General features: G+C 62.5%; 1 protein-coding gene across 7 annotated transcripts; it reads left to right on the forward strand.

The window, feature by feature from the left end:
- The first annotated feature begins 2,616 nt into the window (after positions 1-2,616).
- On the forward strand, positions 2,617-22,014 carry CDC42BPG (CDC42 binding protein kinase gamma). Of its 7 annotated transcripts, none has more exons than XM_085010782.1 (38): positions 2,617-2,961; positions 5,517-5,608; positions 5,689-5,772; positions 6,135-6,230; positions 6,529-6,677; positions 7,203-7,296; positions 7,540-7,740; positions 7,827-8,075; positions 8,773-8,852; positions 9,941-10,038; positions 10,132-10,212; positions 10,492-10,583; positions 10,670-10,849; positions 11,113-11,208; positions 11,343-11,464; positions 11,541-11,613; positions 11,731-11,837; positions 11,924-12,038; positions 12,241-12,389; positions 12,470-12,558; positions 12,858-12,910; positions 12,993-13,091; positions 13,177-13,236; positions 13,528-13,633; positions 13,926-14,059; positions 14,143-14,282; positions 14,377-14,458; positions 15,099-15,315; positions 15,963-15,986; positions 16,288-16,350; positions 16,472-17,071; positions 18,570-18,667; positions 18,748-18,832; positions 18,953-19,073; positions 19,218-19,341; positions 19,496-19,619; positions 19,747-19,832; positions 20,822-22,014. In XM_085010782.1, exons 1-38 carry the CDS (start codon positions 2,802-2,804, stop codon positions 20,876-20,878), a joined length of 4,680 nt encoding a protein of 1,559 aa, XP_084866908.1. In that variant the 5' UTR covers positions 2,617-2,801; the 3' UTR covers positions 20,879-22,014. The 7 variants fall into 7 exon arrangements, 6 of the variants coding, with proteins under 6 accessions (XP_084866908.1, XP_084866911.1, XP_084866909.1 ...); XM_085010785.1 differs by having other exon boundaries at positions 14,437-14,458; XM_085010783.1 differs by having other exon boundaries at positions 12,996-13,091.
- Positions 22,015-23,554: the final 1,540 nt, after the last annotated feature.

Consider the following 23,554-nt stretch of genomic DNA (forward strand, 5'->3'; position numbering starts at 1 on the left):
CTGCCCTTTTGCTGCCAGGCACTGGCCTAAGCCTGGAGTCAGGGTAAGGAGCTTGAGGCTGGCACTACCCACCTCCCCGGCCTGGAGGTATCAACCTCTTAACAAGGGAGGGCAATAATAACTCCCTCCTTCCAGCAGGGCCCTTGGAAGATAACAGATCTGCACTCACTTTGAAATGCTAAGAAGTACCTGGGAATGCAAGGTGTAACCTCTGCAAGCCGCTCCCCCAGGGCCAGGTGGGAGCTAGTGCCAGCACCCCAATGCCAAAGGGGTGCAGAGTGAGGTGAGGTTATGGGGGGGCGTACCTGAGTGGGCCTCCAAGAAGCAGTGACCCGAGGAATGCGAAGAAAGAGGCAGTGGGAAGAGGGGGTTGCCCGAGCTCTTCCGCTCAGACTCACTGACCTGCGGACCACCCACCACCCGCGCGGCCAGGGTCCTTGCCGCCTTTGGGATCAGAGGGTGGATCTGCTGGGCAGAGCAGGGCCAAGTGCCAGGGCTGTTTCTTTCTCTTTCTTTCTTTTTTTTTTTTTTGGTCTTTTTAGGGCCGCACCCACAGCATATGGAGGTTCCCAGGGGTCAAATTGGAGCTGTAGTCACTGGCCTACACCACAGCCACAGCAACGTGGAATCTGATCCATATCTCCGACCTACACTACAGCTCATGGCAATGCCAGATCCCACTGAGCCAGGCCGGGGATGGAACCTGGGTCCTTGTGGATACTAGTGGGGTTGTTAACTGCTGAGCCATGATGGGAACTCCCAGAGCTGCTTCTGATAGCAGGGCAGGACTGGCTGCTGGTCAAGGCTGAGGGGTTCACATACACAGTGAGTCTTGAGGGGAATTCTAACCTTACGACTGCAAAGAAAAGGGCAGGGGATCCAACCCCCTTTTACAGGCAAGGCAACTGAGGCTTGGAAAAAGGATGTGACAAAAATGAACACAGGACCAAAGAGAATCACATACCAGATGGGCCGGGGAGGGGGGCGAGTGCCAGCTCTGCCCCATGAAGATCCCGCAGGATTCAGATTTTGCTGTCTGAGGCTCAGTTTCCCTCTGCTGTACTAGGTGAGGACAAAGTCTAAAGGGCCAGGGAATGGACTTGTTTGAGAACTTGGCATTCAGAGAGGCTAAGGGTCACAGCACACAGGGAGTGAGCTGGGACCCACGAGCCTCACCAGTTGGCCCTTGACTATTGGCCCCTGGAGCCGTGATGGGGTGGGGCGGGGGGTCAGGATGACAGAGAGAGGCAGAGGTCCATCTTCCACCCAGGACCCTTTCCCTACCTCCAGTTCCCTGAGAAACCGGGAACGTGGTCCTGTCCTGAGCACCTGGTCTCTGGCGCCCCCCTGTGGTCATAGAGGGTGGGAACGTTTCTCGTGGGAACTCTGCCCCGCCTCCTTAGGGAGGGCCTAGAACGCTTCAGGTGAGAGCCGGGAGGGTTCCGCACACCACGCCCATCCCTGTCCCCCACTCCCTCCCAGGAGACACAGAGACAATGACAACATCCCCAGATTTAAGTCTGGGTCCTGACTCCCCTTCCCTCCCCTGACTGATTTGGGTGAAGCAGACCACTGCACAGACTTTGGGCTCTGAAGCCACAGGGCAGGTCTTGAGATCAAATGGGAGACCCTCTGGAGGCCCCCTGAGTGCTGCCGGAGATGTTCAGTTCAGCTGCGCAGACACTGACAGAGCACCTCCCCCCTCAACACTAGCAAACGAACCCTGTCTGGACTCAAGAAGGTTCCCAATCTGAGGGCGGAGGCAGCAAGAGATCTTGGAGATCTTTTAGTGGAAGAATGTGTTGTCTAAAGCCACTAAAATGCTCCTTTGATCCCTCCTCTTGGACAGCCCCGCAGCCCCAGGGCCTCTGGTCCAGCCCAGCTGGAGACAGCTGGGCAGAAGTCAGAAATACCACTGGTCAGAGTCAGTCCCTCCCCTCTCCCACCTCCTCCAGCCCAGCCTCGACCTCTCCTTGGCCCTCAAGTTCCAGGCAGGCGCAGGTCCTGCCTGTGGTGGAGTTACCAGCCCAGCTCCACGCCACTCTAGCTGCCGGGCTTCCCTCCACCCAGCCTCCCAATTCGCCTTCGTCCTTCCCAAGCCTCAGCGTGTCCATCTGCCAAATGGATGTGACCATCTCTGCCTCATCTCCCCGTCTCCCAGGTCGTCTGTAACTATGCAAACAAAATGAATGAGAAACAAGCCAATTTTTCGGAGGGAGGTGCTGAGCGGCCGGCATCCCGGGGAGGGAGCGGACTACAACTCCCATCCGGCTCCGGGGCCGCAGGCATCCCCAGCCCCTCTCCCCGCGCTGAGGGAGAGGTAGCCCCTGCCCCAGGGGGCGAGGGAAGCTGCAGTGCCCTGGGCATCCCCCACCTAGGATAAGGGCCAGCGAGGGCCCGGGGAGGGCCGAATCTAGCGCCACGAGAGAACCCCGACTGCCGTCCGGGCCGCGATGGGACGCCCCACTCCTTGCTCCGCCCCGCCCAGGAGTTACTCTTCGGGGCCCGCCCCCCCACTTCCTGGCCCGGAGTTGGCCCCGCCCCCGCGCGCCTTCACCTCCAGTCGCAGAGCCCATTGGCCGGCGCACACCTGTGCCGTCCGTCGGGGGGCGGGGCGGAGGGCGGGGTGCTGCGCCCAGGTGAGGGCGCGCAGGCGGCAGCAGAGGAAGGTGACAGCGGGGAGGGCGGGAGGGTGGGGGGAAGACTCGCCGACCGACCCGCGGACCGACAGACGGACGGACCGACGGGCGGGCATGCGGGCGGCCCGACTTTAGCCCGGGCTCGGGGCTCCGGCCGCAGCCATGGAGCGGCGGCTGCGCGCGCTGGAGCGGCTGGCGCGGGGCGAGGCCGGCGGCGGCCCGGGGCTCGACGGCCTCCTGGATCTGCTGCTGGGGCTGCACCACGAGCTCAGCAGCGCCCCCCTGCGGCGGGAGCGCAACGTGGCGCAGTTCCTGAACTGGGGTGAGTGGCCCCGGCGGGACGGTGCGGGGGGTGGCCCCAGGGATACCGCTCCAGAGCCTCTCCCTCTGCGCCCCACGCCCACAGACCCTCCCGCGGGAAGCCGCACCCCCACAGGTTCCCTCCGCCCCCAACCCCCGCCCCCGCTGCCCCTGGCGGATGACGTGCACTAGCCCTGATAGGTGCCCCCAGACCTCCCGGTCACCTGCTTACTTTATCCTACTCGGATTCATACACACACTTGTACCCACTCCTAGAACCCGGCACATGTGCACAACACATCTCACAGACAACCAGAACCTTGGTAAAGACCCCAGACACAGGTACACAAAACACACTCCGCCCAAAGTCACGGCCAGGATTCCCTGCTCACATGTCACATCTTATGACCCACAAGTACACACTGTCACACGCAGACCCCTGGGACCTACTGACACACATGCTTTCTCAGGCTCCCACCTTACACATGGACACGCTGAGACACTTCCCTGGAGAGACCCAGGGAAGACACTTTCCTGCCGACCACCCACCCCGCTGGCTCTGTTACACACTTGTCTGTTACGCACTATCCACTCACTATCCATAGATAGTGCACACTTGCACACATCCCCAACACACATACCCCTTCCATTTCCCTGCACACAAGACCCCCCCGAGACTGGACGCAGGAACCAACCTCAGACCTTTTGTGTGCAAGTGACTGGCCGGGCTTCCTGAGGGCTGTTTCCTGGGCTGGAGCAGGGGCCCTGGCTGGAGGTGGGTCTGCACCTCTTCCTGGGGTTGAATCATCTGAGTCACCAGGAGTGGCTGGCCCCGCGTGACCCTGTACCCAACATGGGCACTGGTGCCAGCCCTGGGCTCTGGTCACACCCAGACAGGCCATGGAGGGAGGGCATGGGGGCCTGACCTGGAGGGTGGGGTGGGTGAGTGTTTGCCCAGTGGGCGACTAGCATTCCTGAAAGCAGGCACCAGGCCCGGGCTGGCATGGCTGGGGGCCAGAGAGTTGGGCCCCAGCCATTTCCCCTAGGATGAGGGCAGCCAGAGGACCCCTGCCTCTGCTGTCTGCCAGTCTGCCTGAAAGTCCTGCACCGTGTGTGTGTGTGTGTGTGTGTGTGTGTCTGACTGTGTTGTCATCACTCCCGTGATGCCCACGCACACGTGTGCTCCTCCCTGCCTGCCTCTGGCACCTCTGCCTTGGACCCCAGCGTGGGGGCCTGTCTGTTGACATCTCCTGAGGTAACTCTCAGGGCGGTGACTCACTCTGCTCCTGCCCCAACTTGTCCCTGTGTCCCTGCTCCTGCCCAGAGCCCCCCATCCCTATGCAAGGCGAGGGGACTGGGCAGCCTGTCCTGGGGGCCCGGGGGCTCTCCCGGCTGTGGGCCCCAGGCTTTGGCCCCTGTCTGGTGGATGGGCAGCTGCCCTGGCTTCAATTCCCCCCCCGGAGGCCCGTGATGCGGCTCCGCAGCCACACACACGGACCCGGGAAGGAGACAATTAATGTCTGTAATGAGGTTCCCACACCACCCCTGCTGTGGGGGTTCTGCCTGATAAACCTGTGGAGCAGCTCTCCGTCCCACCCACAGGCCTGCCCAGCTGGCAGGGAGCGGGCCCGCCGGCAGGGGGAAACTGAGGCAGGAAGCCGCACGGCAGCTGCCCCCGGCCCCTGCTGCTCACCCTGGCCCCCCTTGGTCTCCAGGCCCCGGTCCCCTCCCACAGGCCTGTGGCTCCTCCAGGCGGGAGATGTCCCTCCTGGGAGCACCTGAGAAGGGAGGTGCTTGGCCAGGGGCAGGCCGCGTCCAGAAAGGGAGGCAGGGCTCAGAGTCGCAGGGCTGGTCGGGCCTGGAGGAGCTCCTGGGCGCTCATACCCTCAGGCGCCAGCGTCGGGCACCAGGGAAAGGGTTCTTGGCCCTGCTTTTGAGTCTTGTGAGGACCCAGGCAGACGTCTCTGTGCCTCGTGGGAGGCCCCACGAGGGGGACACAGAGCCTGTCCACCCAGAGCCCCGCAGGACCATGTCCTACCTGTCCTCCGGGGCCGCCCCAGGCCTCCCTCCAGCCAGCCACCTCTGTGCCTACAGGGTCCCCGGCACCCGGCCCACAGCTCCTCGGTGGCAGAGAAGCCTCTCTGGGGACAAGGAATGTTGCCCGTCCAGTTTCCCAAGACAGGCCCTGGCCTGGGCCTGCTAGGGGGCCGGGGACTGTGAGCTGGGGGTGGGAACGGTATCCCCGTCATGTCATCCCAGGGTGACCTGGCCGGCCGGGGTCAGCCCCCAGGCTGGGGAGGACTACACATCCCATCAGCCCCTGGGATAGAGGCCACCTGGAGTCTGGGGAGAGGGGTCCAGGGAGCCATGGATTCAGAGAGTTCCAGGGGCCGGGTGGTCAGCAGAGCCAGGACCCCACGTTCCCTCCACACGTCCTGAGGGGGCCGAAGCTCCTAGCAGCCCTTGGCCAGAGGCCATCGCTGGGGAGGCATCCTGGCTGGCCTCATGGGAGTTGCAGGTAAGAGGGAGCTGGGGCCTCCCCGCGGGCTCCCTGAGCCGCCCTCTGTGTGTCCTCAGTCAGCCCCTTCGTAGCAAAGGTCAAAGAGCTGCGGCTGCAGAGAGATGACTTTGAGATCTTGAAGGTGATCGGCCGAGGGGCCTTCGGGGAGGTGAGCAAAGGGCCCTGGCTAGGGGGGAGGAGGGCCTCTGCGCCCAGGCTGGCCTGACCCCAGTGCTCTCTGCGGCTCAGGTGGCTGTGGTGAGGCAGAGGGACAGTGGACAGATTTTTGCCATGAAAATGCTGCACAAGTGGGAGATGCTGAAGAGGGCTGAGGTCAGTGTCGGGTCTGGGGGAACTTTGGGGGCCTGCAAACAGGGGTGCCTAGAGGCCTCCAGGACCTGCAGGGGAAGTGGCTGGGCAAGGGTGCTGAACAGGCAGAGGATCCACCCCCAGCAGCCTCGGACTCCTCCCAGCCCTTCCTCACAATAAGCCTTTGTTAGAACAAGCAGAGTCGTTCCCATTGTCCTTATGATAACACTGAGGCCCAGAGCCGTAACGCACAGGCTTGGGCTCACACAGACGACCTTGATCTGAGCTCCTGGACTTACTGAGTCTTCCTCCATCCCCTGAGCTGGCAAGGTGGGGTTCCTGGGCTCTGATCCCCCTCCCCTCCCTTATCCCCAAACCTGTCACAGACGGCCTGTTTCCGGGAGGAGCGGGACGTTCTGGTGAAAGGGGACAGCCGCTGGGTGACCGCTCTGCATTACGCCTTCCAAGATGAGGAGTACCTGGTGAGCATGCTCAGCAAGGTCGGAGGAGGGTCACCTGGGGATGAAGGAGAAGGCCTTTGGGGGCCAGAAGCCCTGGTCCAAGGAGAGGGAGATGCCTCTCCTCCTGGGACCAAGAGGCTTCTGCTCCCGGCCAGGTGGGGCCTGGAGCCTCCTGCCTGGGCTTTGGCTGGGAGCCGGCCTCCCAGAGCTGCTGGGAGACTCAGCCTGTCTTCCCAGAGCCCCCGGGGTCCCCCCCGGAGGCGGGGCCCTGGGGCAGCCCCACCCCCATCTGATTCTTGCCCCGCCCACCACCATCTAGTATCTGGTGATGGACTACTATGCCGGAGGGGACCTCCTCACTCTGCTGAGCCGCTTCGAGGACCGCCTCCCGCCCGAGCTGGCCCAGTTCTACCTGGCCGAGATGGTGCTGGCCATCCACTCGCTGCATCAGCTAGGCTATGTCCACAGGTGGGACCCCAAAGCCTCTGCTGCCCTTTCCAGCCCCTGTTGACCGCTCTGGGGACAGCGGAGGACATATGTGCCAAGCTCTGGGCTGGGTGCTTCCTATACACAAGACCTTTGAATTCTCACTCCAAAAAGCGTATGTGACAGGCGCCGCTATCATTCCATGTCACAGTCGAGGAAGTCAGTGCTTTGCAGTGACTCAGCCAGTGGGCGGCCAAGCTCTGGGTTGCACTGGGGAAGTGTGACTCCAGCCTCCTCCATGGCACACTTTACTGCCTCCAGGAGTCGTCCTTAGGGGTCCCTGTCCCCAACCTAACCACCTTCTTCCGTCTCAGGAGCTAGGGGCCTGGCCACCCTCCCTCCCCCTTCCACACATGGGCACCCACACTGCTCACGTCTGCACGCAGGAACATGTGTCACCATACACACTAGTGTGTGCACCTGCCCACACTCACACACCCAGGCGTGTGCCTAAAGGCACATCCCCACACACAGATTAAGCCCCTCACCCTCCCTGCCCTCCCCCAGGGACGTCAAGCCAGACAACATCCTCCTGGACATGAACGGGCACATCCGCTTGGCCGACTTTGGCTCCTGCCTGCGTCTCAACAACAGTGGCATGGTAAGGACCCCACCCCGGGTGGGGGCAGAGGCCACTCAGCTGGGAGAGCTCCCAAGCCTCGTATAGGCGGCATCAGATTCCCAGAGGAGGGAAGGGCCAGGCCGGGGCTGTGGGTGGGGGCACTGGGCCAGCCAAGGCCTAGGGAGGGGGTTGTCATGCCCGGCCCCTGGGCCACGGCGAGGGGCCAGAAGGCTCAGCCAAGCCCCGAGGCAGTCCTCACGGCGTCATCACCCCCACATGCAGGTGGATTCCTCCGTGGCAGTGGGGACGCCAGACTACATCTCCCCCGAGATCCTGCAGGCCATGGAGGAGGGCAAGGGCCACTATGGCCCCCAGTGCGACTGGTGGTCCCTGGGGGTCTGTGCCTACGAGCTGCTCTTTGGGGAGACGCCCTTCTACGCCGAGTCCCTGGTGGGGACCTACGGCAAGATCATGAACCACGAGGTCTGAGTCCTCCAGGTGGGCGAGGCCCGGGGGGTCGGGGCTGGGATCCCAGATACTCACCCGCAGCCGTCTCCCTGGGCCTGCAGGACCACCTGCACTTCCCCCCAGATGTGCCCGATGTGCCGGCCAGTGCCCGAGACCTGATCCGCCAGCTGCTGTGCCGCCAGGAGGAGCGTCTGGGCCGTGGAGGGCTGGATGACTTCCGGAACCACCCCTTCTTCGAAGGCGTGGACTGGGAGCGGCTGGCGAGCAGCACCGCTCCTTACATCCCTGAGCTCCGCGGGCCCATGGACACCTCCAACTTTGACGTGGACGACGACACCCTCAACCATCCAGTGAGTGGCGGGTCCCATCATGGTGGGAAAACTGCCTTGAGTCTCAATGGCTCTGGGACACCCCCCTGCGAAGTTCTCCAAAGCAGCTGTTGGGCTGGGAATGAGGCCTTCAGGCCACAGAGGTTCATGAGAATTACGGTTCACCTGTGCCGAGGTGGTTTTGGAGCCAAGTGAAGGTCCTTTGACCGCAGTGTCATCCTATTCATCAGAAATCATCCAAGAGGGAGTTCCTGTCGTGGCTGGCGCAGTGGAAACAAATCCGACTAGCATCCACGAGGATGCAGGTTCGATCCCTGGCCTTGCTCATTGCGTCAGGGATCCAGCGTTGCCGTGAGCTGCAGTGTAGGTTGCAGACGCAGCTCGGATCCTGCATTGCTGTGGCTGTGGTGTAGACTGGCAGCTCTAGCTCCAATTCGACCCCTAGCCTGGGAACTTCCATATGCCGTGTTTGCAGCCCTAAGAAGCAAAAAAAAGAGAAAGAATAGAAATCAAATAAGAAGACTCCCAGAAGCACCTGGGAGCCATAACCTCAAGGACTTGTGGGAGTTGTAGTCTTTGGGGGGGCCATGTTATCCCCCTAGGTTCCCCCCAAAGCCAGAAGAGGGGGGCACTTCCAGTCCCAGGGGGTCTCCTGGGTCTCAAGCCTCAGCCTGGAGCTGTGCTCATTGACTCTGACTCTCTTTCCCTCCTTCTGCAGGGGACCCTGCCGCCACCCTCCCATGGGAACTTCTTAGGCCACCACCTGCCATTCGTGGGCTTCACCTACATCTCAGGCAGGTGAGTCTAGTTCTCACAGACCTGGTAGGAAGCTGGAGGCTGCCTGGCCTGGAAAACACCGCGAGTGTGGGGTCGGGACCCTGGGAAAGTGACTGAGGGGCCCCCATGGCATCTGCCTGCTCCTGGTGCTTGGCAAGTGTTCTCTGGACCCTCATCTGGACAGACCCCCCACGTCCTCAGGGTCCTGGTGAGGCCGTGCCCCCGATGGGCCCTGCCTCAGCATTTGGCCCTCACGGTACTCTCCATGGGCAGCTGGGAGTGTACTGACTTGGAGCCAGAGGCCCAGGACCGCGCCCCAGGCCTCCCTTTGCACCTCTGTAAAATGGGCAGGATGCTCTCAGCCCAATTCCATTTGTGGGGCTGGCCTGAGACTGCAGCGAGGTCCTGACGGAGGAGGGGCTGTCAAGTGTCAGCAGACGAGTCTCATCTTCACTCGGGGCGCGCTTACCCGGTGCTGGGCGTGGGGCCCATGTCACCGAGTCCTCCTGAGAGCCCCTGGAAGAGGGCCTATCGTCACCTCCATTTTCCAGTGAGAAAACTGAGGCTCTGATACATTAGGGGACCATGCAAGGTCACGGCTCGGAAGGGCCAGGTACCAGCCCGGGCTCTCCCAAGGACAGGTCTGGTCTGCTTTATTTCTCTTCCCTGCATGAGCTCGGATTTGAGTACAGAGCTGGTGGGCAGGGGGTGTTTCTTTTTCTTTCTTTCTTTTTTTTTTTTTTTTTTTTTTTTTTTTTTTGCATTTTAGGGCCACACCCGCAGCATATGGAGGTTGCCAGGCTAGAGATCAAATCAGAGCTGTAGCCATCAGCCTACACCACAGCCACAGCAATGCCAGATCCGAGCCATGTCTGCAACCTATACCACAGCTCACGGCAACGCCTGATTCTTAACCCACTGAGCGAGGCCAGGGATTGAACCTGCGTCCTCATGGATCCCAGTCAGATTTGTTTCTGCTGAGCCACAACAGGAACTCCCAGAGGGTATTTCTTAGATGCATGAATGGGTGGATGCAGAAAAACAGAGGAGGCTTGGGGGTCAGGAGTGAGTTGGCTCTCTGCCAACTCGTGTTGCCCTGCTCTCCCCAGTCCAGGCCCTGAGAGCAGTTCCGAGCAGTTGGCTGCCCTGGAGCGGAAGCTCCGTTGTGTGGAGCAGGAGAAGGTGGAGCTGAGCCGGAAGCTCCAAGGTATGGGGGAGCCAGCTGGCCAGGGCAGGGTGGGTCTGTCCAGGGGGCTGCGGCTGCAAGGCCACCTCCTCACCTGGGTGCCCCCCACCGCAGAAGCTCTGCAGACCCCCTCAGACCATCGGGAGCTGGAGCAGCTACGGAAGGAAGTGCAGATTCTGCAGGACAGGCTGTCAGGTACCACCCAGCACCCCGTCTCGTCCCCACTAACCCTCGCCCTGGGGGTGAACTGCTTTTCCAGCACACCTGAGTCCAGCCTGGGTTCCGATCCCATCCCTGCGCTGTACATACTGTGTGATCGCAGGGAAGCATCTTAAACTCTCTGAGTCTGCATGTAGAAAATGGGCCAAGGAGACCCACCTCCGAAGCTGGGGTGTGGGTTCCGTGAGCTACTGCACGTGGAGCTCCTGGCTGGGGCAGTCAGCATGTGCAAGTCTCAGGGACAACTCTTGGCAGAGACGCTGAAGGACAGCACAGTGGACGGTCCCCCAGTGGGTAGGCCCGGCCAGGACAGTGACCTGAGGCAGGAGAGAGACCAACTCCTCCAGGTAGGGCTCGAGGTGGGCGAGCGGCCCAGGGCTCGGCGCTAAGGAGGTCCAGGCCCTGACACCAGGCCTTGCCCTCCGGACCCCAGGAGCTGGCTGAGGCTCGGGCTGGGCTGCAGGCGCAGGAGCAGGAGCTCTGCAGGGCCCAGGGGCGGCAGGAGGAGCTGCTCCGGAAGCTGCAGGAGGCCCAGGAGAGAGAGGCGGCCATGGCCAGCCAGACCCAAGCCCTGAACTCCCAGCTGGAGGAAGCCTGGGGTGCCCAGAAGGAGGTGAGTGATGGAGGGTGGGTGGGGACAGCAACAGGGCCCTGCCCCTGTGACCCCTTGAGTGGCTGGAGGAAGCCTGGGGAGCCGGAAAGGCCGTGTGCTTTTGCACCCCCCTGCGGCTGGCCGAGGTCTGAGCTGGGGAAGAGGTGGGGCGGGGTAGGGGGGGTGCTCCACTCCTGCCGCAGCTCAAAGAGCGAGAGTCTGGAGCGAGGTGGAAGGTGGGCCTGGCCAAGGTGAGCAGTGGCTGCCCCTGCCCGCCCTCACAGCTGCAGGCCCAGGTGGCTGCCCTGAGCCAGGAAGTGACGCGGCTCCAGAAACAGAGGGAACGAAGCCTCGAGAAGGAGTCATCCCGGGTCAACGTGGTGAGGCCTTACCCCTGCCAAGTGGCACATCTCTTGGCCTGGCCTCGCTCAGGGTCCTCAGGGCCAGGCCTGTGTCCCAGGGTGGGCCACGGCTTCTCGGGCCCCTGCCCTGACCCCTTCTCCGCGTCCTCCAGACTGTCCACACCGCCTCTGAGACCAACGGCACAGGATCGCCCGAGGGCGGGCCTCAGGAGGCACAGCTGAGGCAGGAGGTGGCCGCCCTGCGTGTGCAGCTGGAGCAGGCCCACAGCCACGGGTGAGCAGGGCGGCCAGGGCAGGGGATAGGGCGAGGGGCTGAGCTGGGGGTCGCCGAGCCGTGCTTCTCCCCGTAGGCCGAGTGGAAAGGAGGAGGCTCTATGCCGGCTACGGGAGGAGAACCAGCGGCTGAGCCGGGAGCAAGAGCGGGTGAGCAGGGCTGCGCAGAGGTGGGACAGAGGCTGGCAGGGAGGGTGGGCGGAGCAGAGATGGGCAGGGCTGCTGGGGCTCCTGGGGCCTGAGCCCAGCTTCCCATCCGGGCCCCAGCTGCTGGAAGAGCTGGAGCGGGAGCAGCAGAGCAAGCAGAGGCTGGAGGGAGAGCAGCGGGAGACAGAGAGCAACTGGGAGGCCCAGATTGCCGACATCCTTACCTGGTGGGTGCCGAGGGGCTGGGGGCGGGGGCTGGGCCCAGGCAGGGCGGAGAGTCCAGCCGCTGACCCTGTGCCCCCTTCCCAATCAGGGTGAATGATGAGAAGGTGTCAAGAGGCTACCTGCAGGCCCTGGCCACCAAGATGGCCGAGGAGCTGGAGTCCTTGCGGAATGTGGGCACCCAGACTCTCCCTGCCCGGTCGCTGGTGAGCCCCAGGGACACCCAGGGGGTGGAGTGTCAGTAGCCACACTCCACAGATAGAGACACTGGGCTCATGGAAGATCAGGGACTTGCCTAAGCTGACACCGCATGAGCTGTGGGCTTTGAGCCTGGCCAGGTGGCATAGTGGGAGGGGGCATCTTATGTTGAAACCTCCCCCCGCCCCACCCCCGTCCCCCTGCCACCAGGATCACCAGTGGAAGGCACGGCGGCTGCAGAAGATGGAGGCCTCAGCCAGGCTGGAGCTGCAGTCAGCACTAGAGGCCGAGATCCGGGCCAAGCAGGGCCTGCAGGAGCGGCTGACGCAGGTGCAGGAGGCCCAGCTGAGGGCTGAGAGGTGAGACCAGGGGCCCGTGCCGCGAGGGGCCCAGGACCCATGCAGAGGCCTGTGCTGAGGCCTGGCTCGGTTCTTCCCAGCCGTCTGCAGGAGACTGAGAAGCAGAACCAGGGCCTGCAGCAGGAACTGGCTGCACTCCGGGAGGAGCTGCGGGCCCGTGGCCCAGGAGGTGAGTGGCCGACGACATGCTTGTCCTGGAGCAAGTCCTCCAGGTCACCAGGGGTCCCACAACAGCCTCGCAGGGCTGTGGAGACAAGAATGTGCTCCAGGCTCTGCTGTTTAACCCGCTCTCCGTTAGCCGGCACCTGGGGAGCACCTGCTGTATGCCAGCCTCCCACCTCTCCAGCCTGTGGTCCTTTCCTTATTTTACTGGGATGGAAGCTGAGGCCCCCTCAGGCCCCTGGCTTCTCAGTTCCAAGTGTTAGAGTGGGGTTCCTGGTCCCAGTGACCCATGCCCTCTGTTTGCAGATACCAAGCCCTCCAACTCCCTGATTCCCTTCTTGTCCTTCTGGAGCACAGAGGTAAGAATGGGTCGGGGGCTGGCTGGGGGGAGCCCCTGGGGGGACACAGGGGCCTTGACTCTGCCCCCATCCCGTTCCCCAGAAGGATTCCGCCAAGGACCCTGGCATCTCAGGAGAAGCCCCCAGGTCTGGATTGGAGCCAGAGCTGAGGCCAGAGGGCCGTCGCAGCCTGCGCCTGGGGGTGAGGACAGGCGGGAGACCCGCAGGTGGGGGCCGGTCCCCATCCTCTGCCTGTGAGCCTCTCACCCGGTCTCGCCCTCCTGCAGGCCGTGTTCCCCAGGGCGCCTGCTGCTACCACAGCCTCCCCAGAAAGTCCTCCTGCGAAGGTCAGTGCCCGGAGGGGCAGGGGAGGGTGGGGCCCCCAAGCCATTCTGCTTGGTTTCCAAGGACCCGCTTGGGTCCCCGCACGTGCCTCCTGGCCATCAGACCAGTGGGCGTGGCGGTGGCCTTGGCAATGAGGTTTGAGCACGACCACAGACTCTCTGGAGCTCAGAGTTCACACTGTCCCCTGCTCGTTCCCTGGTCCTGCCTGATACTTCAGGGTGACCTCAGGGGTGGGGCTCAGGCCCCGAGAGGCCATGGTCAGGCCAAGGTAATGGCCATGTCCCCCTCTCCAGCCCGGCTCACACACGCTGCGCCCCCGGAGCTTCCCGTCCCCCACCAAGTGTCTCCGTTGCACCTCGCTGATGCTGGGTCTGGGCCGCCAGGGCCTGGGCTGTGACGGTGAGACCCTCCCCCACCCCGGGCCCCAGCCACAGCCCCTGGGGTGGAGGGAACAGAAGTGGCCCCGACCCTGACCCTGACCCCAGGCTGGTTCTCTCAGCCACGGGCGACTTGCGGCCAACATTTCCCGCTCTTCGCTTTCTGTTTTTCTTTTCTCACTTTTGGGGCATTGGCAACTGCTCAGGGGCCACCCCGGCCTGCGGGATGCTGGGGCTGGGAAAGCCCAGGGTCCTGCTTCCCGGCTGCCCCCACCCTGCCTCACACCATCTGTCGGCTCCCGCTTTCCCTACAGCCTGCGGCTACTTCTGTCACTCGACTTGTGCCCCACAGGCCCCGCCCTGCCCCGTGCCCCCTGACCTCCTCCACACGGCCCTGGGAGTGCACCCCGAGACGGGCACGGGCACCGCCTACGAGGGCTTCCTGTCGGTGAGCTGGCGCTGGGGGAGGGGGAGGACGGGCGTTGGGGGGCTGGGAGCCTGGCGGGCCCTCCCATGCCTGCCTTCCCCCAGGTGCCACGGCCCTCGGGTGTCCGGCGGGGCTGGCAACGAGTGTTTGCCGCCCTCAGTGACTCGCGCCTGCTGCTGTTTGACGCCCCGGACCCGAGGCTCAGCCCGGCCAGCGGGGCCCTCCTGCAGACACTCGATCTGAGGTGGGTGCTGGGCAGCGGCTTGGGGCGGGGGATGCATGGGTCAAGGTGGCAGCCAGAGCCGTGCCGCCTTTGACCTGCTCCATGAACCTCCCAGGGACCCCCAGTTCTCAGCTACCCCTGTGCTGGCCTCTGATGTTATCCACGCCCAATCCAGGGACCTGCCACGTATCTTTAGGGTGAGTTTGGGGGCAGGATGGGCCTCTGTGCTGGCCCTCCTCCAGCCACTTTTTCTCCGTCTCCACGGCTGTCCCTGTCATTCTGTCCCCCGCTCATTGCCACGTGGCCTCCGTTCTGGCCCATGTAGCCGAGCTTTAGCCTCTGGTACAGAGAGTTTTCTATACATGAAGCTGACGGGGTCCTGCCTTGTTTAGGACCCTTCTCTTGCTCCCTGTCACCCCCAGGGTGGTCCTGCCCATGGCCATGAGGTCCTACATTTCTGACCCTGCCAGCCCCCAGCCCACCCCCCCATCTTGAGCATTTCCGGTTACTCTCCTCATCCCCCGGCCTCCAGCAGAAATGTCTCGCCCCGGAAGCTCATCTTTCACTGCTTAGCCGGGGTTAGCAAGCCCCACCCAGTGTTCCTACAGTGTCCCATCCTCCCCCCTCTGTGGCACTGGTCCCAGGGCTCTGGAGTTGTCCACGTGCTTGTCTGACCACCCCGCCTGGCTGGCCACCTGCTGCCAGCCAGCACCTCGTGCTGCCCCGGGCAAGCCCACCTGGGTGCTGATGAGCATCCTCTGGTGCAGAGGGACGGGAGGAAGGACGGGCTGGCTGGCTCTCGGCCCTCTCCCCTCCAGCCTGGGTCCCCGCCCGTAGGTGACGGCCTCCCAGCTGACGGTGCCACCTGCCACATGCACCGTGCTGCTGCTGGCAGAGAGCGAGGGGGAGCGGGAGCGCTGGCTGCAGGTGCTGGGCGAGCTGCAGCGGCTGCTGCTGGACGCGCGGCCAAGGCCCCGGCCTGTGTACACACTCAAGGAGGCCTACGACAACGGGCTGCCGCTGCTGCCCCACACGCTCTGCGCCGCCATCATCGGTGAGCCTCGCGCCGAGGGGGCACCGCCGGCCCGGGCAGGCTTAGGGGAGGAGGCCGGGCCTGCAGGGATGATGCTGCCCAGCCAGTCACCAGGACCACCGTCACGGCCCGATGCCTGCAGCCCTGAGCTGCGGACCTTCCCGCCACTCCCGGGGCCGTGGCTCTGCGAGGGGCCTGGACTGGGGGTGGGGAGCCCGGCCTCTGGCATCCATTTCTCTGCCCTTCCCTTTCTGCCTGTTTGCAAAGAATTTCGAGTGACTGAGCGAGCAGAGGATCTCGGAAGAGAGAAAGGTGGTTCCGTTCCTGGCCGTCTTGCCAGCGGCTGGGTGACTGCAGCCCAGCCTCACACTCTCTCCTCTGGAGCTGCCGTGTTCAGCCAGGGGCCCGGTGCTCAGCGGGGCCTCTGGATCAGGCAGCTGGGGGAGAAGAGAGGCGGCGGCGCTCGCTGGATTCCCCCAGCAGCCCGGGCCTGGGGCCAGCCCCTGCCCTGGCGGCTGGGACTTCTCCGCAGTCACTCAGGACCGGAGCCACCGCCCGCCTCCTCCAGGTCCCCTGTGTCAGGCGGGAGCCAGGGAGACGAGGGCGTTTATTGAGCAGGGATGGCTGTGAGCTTAACACTCACCCTGCCCTGCTTCATCTCTTCGCAGCCTCACAGCAGCTCTGTGAGAAAGGTACCACTATTATCCCCATAGTACATAAGGGGAAACCAAAGCTCCGAGAGGTGACGTGACTTACCCCCCAATCCCACAGCTCGGGGCGGGGGGCCTCTTACCCTGACTCCTGGCCGGTGGCCCTTCCCCATTAGGGCCAGTCCAGACTCTGGGACAGGAGGGTCCAGTGATGCAGGAACAGTGGGGTTGCCGTCTCCGTGTCCTCAGGAGATGCTGAGGTTCGGCAAGGGCAGGCCGACTGCCCAGTCTCCTGCCTCTGGAGGGGCCCTCTGACCCCTGACCCTCTCCCTCCCTCCACCAGACCAGGAACGGCTTGCCCTGGGCACCGAGGAGGGCCTGTTTATAATCCACCTGCACAGCAACGGTAGGAGCCAGGGCGGGGCAGGGCGGGTGTGGGAGGGTGTCAGCGTCCCCGGGACAGAGGAGGGTGGGCCCCAGGCTGCTCCTGGCTCAGTTGGTGACACTGTCCCTCGCCACCCCCGCAGACATCTTCCAGGTGGGCGAGTGCCGGCGGGTGCAGAGGCTGGCCGTGAGCCCCACAGCAGGCCTTCTGGCCGTGCTCTGCGGCCGTGGCCCCAGCGTGCGCCTCTTCCCCCTGGCCGAGCTGGAGAATGCAGAGGCAGCCGGTGCCAAGATCCCTGAGTCTCGAGGCTGCCAGGCACTGGCAGCCGGGCGCATCCTGCAGGCCCGCACCCCTGTGCTCTGTGTCGCAGTCAAGCGCCAGGTGCTCTGCTACCAGCTGGGCCCAGGCCCGGGGCCCTGGCAGCGCCGCATCCGCGAGCTGCAGGCGCCAGCACCTGTGCAGAGCCTGGGGCTGCTGGGCGACCGGCTGTGCGTGGGAGCGGCCGGTGCCTTTGTCCTCTACCCGCTGCTCAACGAGGCTGCGCCCTTAGCGCTAGGGGCTGGCCTGGTGCCTGAGGAGCTGCCACCGTCCCGTGGGGGCCTGGGCGAGGCACTGGGGGCCGTGGAGCTCAGCCTCAGTGAGTTCCTGCTGCTCTTCACCACTGCTGGGATCTACGTGGACAATGCCGGCCGGAGGTCTCGCATCCAGGAGCTGCTGTGGCCAGCAGTGCCCACGGGCTGGGGTAAGGCCTTTGGAGGGCAGGGCCGGGCACCTGCAGTGTAGCTTAGATGTTGGAGGAAGACAGGGTCCTGCCCAAGCTCCTGAGGCCTGCGTGCACCCCGTGCCCGGCCACAGCCTCAGTGGCTTGCACAGGATCTCCTTCCCATGCCTTCACTCGTGCTCATCCCCTGCCTGAACTGCTCCCCTTTTTGTACCTGGCAAACTCTTAACCAAGTCCAGCGCCAGTGGCAGCTCAGGGCCTAGAGCTGGTAGGACCCCCGTAAATGACCACCATGACTGCTGCCATTGTCATTACCGCTTTCAGGCTGCCTCTCTCCCCCACCACGGGTCCTTTGTGCCCTCTTTGTTCAGACCTCTTCCCTGGCTTTTTTTTTTTTTTTTTTTGTCTTTTGTCTTTTTAGGGCCGCACCTGCAGCATATGGAGGTTCCCAGGCTAGGGGTCTAATGTGAGCTGTAGCCACCGGCCTACGCCAGAGCCCCAGCAACGCCGGATCCGAGCCACATCTGCAACCTACACCACAGCTCAGGCAACGCCGGATCCTTAACCCACTGAGAGAGGCAAGGGATCGAACCTACAACCTCATGGTTCCTAGTCAGATTCGTTTCCACTGCACCGCGACGGGAATGCTTTTTGTTGTTGTTGTTTTAATGGCCACACCTGTGGCATATGGGTGTTCCCCAGGCTAAGGGCGGAATGGGGGCTGCAGCTGAGGCCATAGCCATAGCCATGGCAACAGCAGATCCTTAACCCACTTGAGTGAGGCCAGGGATCAAACCTGCATCCTCACAGAGACAACATAGGGCCCTTAACCCACTGAGCCACAATGGGAACTCTTTCTCTGGCTCTTAACACCTGGTGATGACTGGTTTGGTGCACTGGGGGCCTGCAGATGGATGGAGGTTGGTGCTTCATCCAGCCCCCAGCCCAGGCAAGCACACCCGAGGGGCTGTGAATTTTAGAGGAATGAATGAATGAATGGATGGGGCAGGTAGCTGCAGTGATGAGATACCAGCGGGAAGAGAGGGACAGTGCTCCTTTCATGAACTATCACCCTTCAGGGGTGGGGCCTGTGGGTTGGGTGTAGCACAGATATTCAGAGTGTAGGCGTTTTATCCAGACTGCCTGGGGCCAGTTCCCAGCCCTCACTTTCACTCCCCACTGAGTGACTTTGGCCATAACTTAGCCCTGGGGTTTCTGTTCCCTTTCCTGTAAGTTAGGGGTGACAATGCTACCTGCCCAGAGCGGTGTGAGAATTAAAGGAGAAAAAATATGCAACGTGGTTAGAACTAGACCTGAGACTGCTTATAGTGAGTGTTATTTCTGACCTGCTGTGGAGGTTGGGTGGGGCAACTGGGAGCGTCTTCAGAAGGACCTTCTATGGGGCGTGGAAGTTATTGTCCTGTGAGTGCACAGGGTGTTCCCTGTGATACAGAAGAAACAAGCCCAGAGAGGTGCCTGACTTGCCTGGGGCTGCACAGCAGAGCTTCCCCCCCTGCAGGTTATGCAGCCCCGTACCTGACAGTGTTCAGCGAGAACGCCATTGACGTGTTTGATGTGAGGCGGGCAGAGTGGGTCCAGACGGTGCCACTCAAGAAGGTGAGGGCCCACTCAGACCCCTGGGGCGGGACTGGGGTGTGGTTGCATAGTGTGGTCTGACCTCTGTGCCTGCTGCTCAGGTGCGACCCCTGAACCCAGAGGGTTCCCTGTTCCTCTACGGCACAGAGAAGGTCCGCCTGACCTACCTCAGGAACCCACTCGCAGGTGAGGGAGTGGGAGACGGAGGCGGAGTGGGTAGGGGGAAGGATGGGGGTGTGACCCCGAGCACCAGCTGGGGCCCTTGGGGTCTTGTGAGCACCGCCCAGCTCTCTGCTTCTCTTGCAGAGAAGGACGAGTTCGACATCCCGAACCTCACCGACAATAGCCGGCGCCAGCTGTTCCGCTCCAAGAGCAAGCGCCGCTTCTTTTTCCGCGTGTCGGAGGCGCAGCTGCAGCAGCAGCGCAGGTGCGCGTGCGTGGTGCGGCGGGTGGGCGGGGTGTCCTCTCTTGGGGGTGGGACAAAGCACAAGCCACCACCCAGAGGGCCTGGCGGTGTCACCTTCCCCGCCCCCTCCCTTACCCTTCACCCCTTCACCCCTTCCCCCTGCAGGGAGATGCTGAAGGATCCTTTTGTGCGCTCCAAGCTCATTTCCACGCCCACCAACTTCAACCACTTGGTGCACGTAGGCCCTGCGGACGGGAGGCCCGGCGCCGGGGAACTGCCCCCAGGACGGGTGAGTCCTCCGGAGCCAATCACAAGCCGCCCTGGCGAGTCTGAGCCAATCACAGCCTCTGCTTACCTGGCCTGGGCCTCAGCTACTGCAGGCTGAGGGCCGCGTGCGGTTCTTTGGACCTGGTCCCAACCCTCCGCACACTGTCTCCCAACAGGCTCCAGACCAGAAGGGCCGAGGTGCCCGCAGCTCTGGCCCACAGCGGCCTCACAGCTTCTCAGAGGCCCCGCGACGTCCGGCCTCCATGAGCAGTGACGGCTTCGCTGGAGACTCAGACCCCAGTAAGGACGGCCTCACAGCCTCCGCTACCTCTGTGTCCCCCGCCTCGCTCCCCCCCGTTTGCACCCTCTTTGGGTCCCTCGAATCTGACCCTGGATTTTTGTCCCCTTGTTCATCCTCCTGGAGCAGTGAAGAAGAAACCTTGGACATCACTGTCCAGCGAGTCCGTGTCCTGCCCCCAGGGACCTCCAAGCCCCCCAGCCTCTTCTGTGCAGGTGAGCCAGTGGGAACTTCCCCTTGCCCCCGTTCAAAGGCAGGCAGCTCTGTTCTGGGCTAGGACCTGAGGCCAGAGGACAGGGTCAGCCTGGGTGGGAATCTTGGCTGTTACTGTCCCAGCAGCGCGGTCCCTGGCAGGGTGCCAAGCCTCCCTGAACTTGTCTCACCTGTAAAGTGAGATTATTATCATGATACCTGTCTGAGGTGAAGTTACATGGCGCAGGGGGAGAACGCCACAGCAAGGGAGCTCTTGGGATTCCTAACAGAGGCCCAGCCTGTGGCTGAGAGGTCAGAGGAGGGAGCAGCCACCCTGGCCGGGGAGAAAAGACCTAAGGAATTGAGAAGACTCCTGCTCACCCTCCAGCCACCCTCCAGACCCCTGGCCCTCGCCATATTCTTTCCCCCCCTCCAGGCTCTTAGCACTGCCATCCTCCCTGTTTTTGTTTGTTTGTGTTCTGCCACACCCTCGGCATGTGGGTGTTCCCCGGCCATGGTTCAAACCCGTGCCACAGCCGCGGCAACGCTGATCCTTAAGCTGCCGTGCCACACGGGGACTCCCCATCCCCCTGCTTTGGGGGCCCTTTCCTCTCTCAACCTGATCAAGGCCCAGGCCATGCTCAGGGCTCTTCTCTAAAGACCACTTGGCTGCCTGGTCGGGTGGTCACTGCCGCCCTGGGGCTGGCCCTTTTGGCGCCCTCCTCTCTCTACCCCCTCCTTGTCGATCCTGCTGTGCTGTGGTTTTCGTCCAGGCTCCTTGATGCCAGGGCTCGTGTTTGTCTCCTGCCCCCAGTAAAGCACCTGTTGGTTGGATGTAGAGTGAATGAACAGAGGGCCTTTGATTTGGGCTTCAAGGTTAAGGATTTCCTCGGTTCTTCTCACGTGCCCCCACTGCACCTCACATCTGACCTCCTCTGAGGGCCCGGCCCAGCCTTCCTCCTGCTACCCCACCTTCCTCCTGCTACCCCACCTTCTTCTCTTTCCCCTGCAGGTCTCAGAACGGCCCCGGAGCCTCCCCCCGGCCCCTGAATCTGAGAGCTCCCCTTGACACCCTCTGGCGGGGCCCACCCCAATCCCAGGATTGAGAGACTTGAGGGAGCAAAGAGCTTGAGGAACGCCATACTCCGGCTGGTCCGGGATGTGTGGAAATTCGGACTCAGGGAGGGCCTGGGCTGGGCAGCAATGGGGACCCTGGCCTGGGTTCCCCAGGCCGGTGGCGGGGGCGGGGGGGGGGGTGGCTGGGAGGGGGTCTGACTCCGAGCCCTCATCCCGCCTTTCCCCTCCGCTCCCAGCCCCAACCTGTGTTCGCCATGGGGAACAGGATGGCCCCCTTCCGCCCTGGGGGCCCCTCTGCCCTGGTGTCCAGGGCTGATCGTGCCAAAGCTCGCATTTGCAGGGCCGAGCCCTAGGAGGCGTGTGAATAAGCGTCGGGATGAGGGACAGAGAAGGGCCGGGTCCCTGGGAGCAGTGGACTGTTTAACCCCAGGGAGGCCGAGCTGGGGCACGTCCCAGTCTCCACTCAGGGTCAGGGTGGGAGAGACAGAGACGGAGGGAGAGCATGTAGGTGAAAGAGGTGGGAGAGGCAAGAGGCAGGAAAGTAAGTGCAGAGGAGGGGACGTGATGGGAAGCAGGTGAAAGCCATTTAGAGGCTGCAGCGGCAGGGAGAAGGATGGAGGAGGAGGGATGGAGAAGAGAGAGGCCAGAGGAGAGGGGAGGGGGCTGGGGGAGCGCCCAGGGGGCGTCTCTCTGCGGGGAGCCGGTGAGGGTGGGGACAGGGAGGGGCCCCGCTAGCAGGGGAGCCAAAGGACATTGTCACGGAATCCGTCCAAGAGGAAGGTAACTCCTAGACAGGGAAGGGATGGGGGGGTATTTATAAGGGCTACTTGGTGGAAGATGGGCACCCCAAGGGTCTCCAGGCACACTGTGGCCCTTCCCAGAAAGGGAGGGGTCCTTCTTCTCAAAGCTTCAACCACTCGTGTATTAGGGGTTCATAGGGGCATTTTATTATTGATCACAGTCGCCATTATTGTTATTATATTACTATTTTTATTATTAAACCTCCCCCTCCAGATAAGTAGGGGGCAAAATAAGTATTTATCTTCTCAAATGCCATATGCAAGGGAGGGATCAACCCTGACGCTCTGTGAGGCAGTAAGAAACCAATAAAGACAACTTGTGAAGCTGCTGGCCTCCCTGCCCTGATGTGTCTTCCTGGGGTTCAGAAAATGGAGGGAGGCGTGGGGGGATCAGGGGCAGCCAAAGACCGGGTTGTCTTCCTGTGTTTTCACGAGTCAGATGACGTTCAAATGGAGGTAAATGAGGAGAGCTTAAGAGTGAAGGGATGGGGAATTGCTGTTGTGGTGCAGCAGAAACAAACCCAACTAGGAACCATGAGGTTGCAGGTTCGATCCCTGGCCTCGCTCCGTGGGTTAAGGAGCTGGCATTGCTGTGGCTCTGGCGTAGGCCGGCGGCCACAGTTCCAATTAGACCCCGAGCCTGGGAACCTCCATATGCAGCGGGTGCGGCCCTTAAAAGCAAACAAAACAAAACAAAAAAAGTGAAGGGATGGCCCACAAAAGGGTGCAGGAGTTCCTGCTGTGGCTCAACTTACAAACCCAACTAGAATCCAGGATGTGGGTTCGATCCGTGGCCTCTCTCGGTGGGTGAAGAATCCGGCATTGCTGCAGTGCAGGTCACAGATGCGGCTTGGATCTGGCATTGCCGTGGCTGTGACGGAGGCCTGCAGCTGCAGCTCTGACTCAACCCTAAAACTTCTGTATGCCGCAGGTGCGGCCCTAAAAAAAAAGGGAAGAAGAGAAAAAAGTGAATATTAAAAAGAAAAAAGGATGAGCAGCATTGGGGGACCCACCAAGGTGTGGTGTGCCCTGAGCCCTGGCCCTGGCAGCGGTGGGGAGCTCTTAGCACCCCCAGGCCAATCATGCAAGAAGAGGCAGGTGTTACCCCTCGGGAGATCTGGCTCTCAGTAGAACTTGGCCATGGCCAAGCAGGAAGGCAGCCCAGGAAATTAATTCCTCCACCTCACTCTATTCCCTCCCTCCCATCTCCTTCCTCTTGTCCAAACCCAAGCAGCAGCCAGAGGCCCCTAGAGCGCAGTTTCTGGGGGTCTAGAGGGCAGCTTTTGGGGTACAGAGCAGCGCGGAGAAGGGAGGCAGTGGATCTGATGAGCACAAACTGCTTCCCTGACCAGGTGAGGCTGCTGAGGTGCGGTGGGGGGGGGGGGCGTGCGGGGACCGGGGGGTCTAGGAGGGGCCTCACTTGCTCCAAGCAGTGTTAAGTAAGGACTGGACAGGACCCAGGCCTTGAGGCAGGGCTGGATGAGGAAGGAGGGGAGGGCCTGGGGCTGATGGCACGTGGATGGCCCTTTTCAGTAGGGAAAGTAGCCAAAAAGGGGCCTGGGTGCCTGGGTCTGGTGGGAGATGGGGACCGGAAGGTGCCCATGAGACTCCAGGGCATGGCTAGGAGCATGGCCCTGATTCCAGTCCAGTGCGGTCATGGGCAAGTGACCTCAGTGTCCCCATCTATAGCTGGGGATCATAAAACCCATCTCACGGGAGGGGAGGTTCCGGGGAGACACTGGTGCGATAATGAGCGTAAAATGCCTTCGGCTCATTCAGGAAATGTTTTCTCTGCCTGTGGAGATGGAGAAGCCCAAAGAGTGGGCCCAGGCCAGGGATGCTGAGAGGCCTCTTGCCAGCGAGGGCCT

Source organism: Sus scrofa, chromosome 2 (genome assembly GCF_054392235.1).
Source record: "Sus scrofa isolate SSC_HxYL_T2T_F1_AM1 chromosome 2, Sscrofa_HxYL_maternal_Yorkshire_Landrace_v2.0, whole genome shotgun sequence".
NCBI classification, from domain to species: Eukaryota; Metazoa; Chordata; class Mammalia; order Artiodactyla; family Suidae; genus Sus; species Sus scrofa.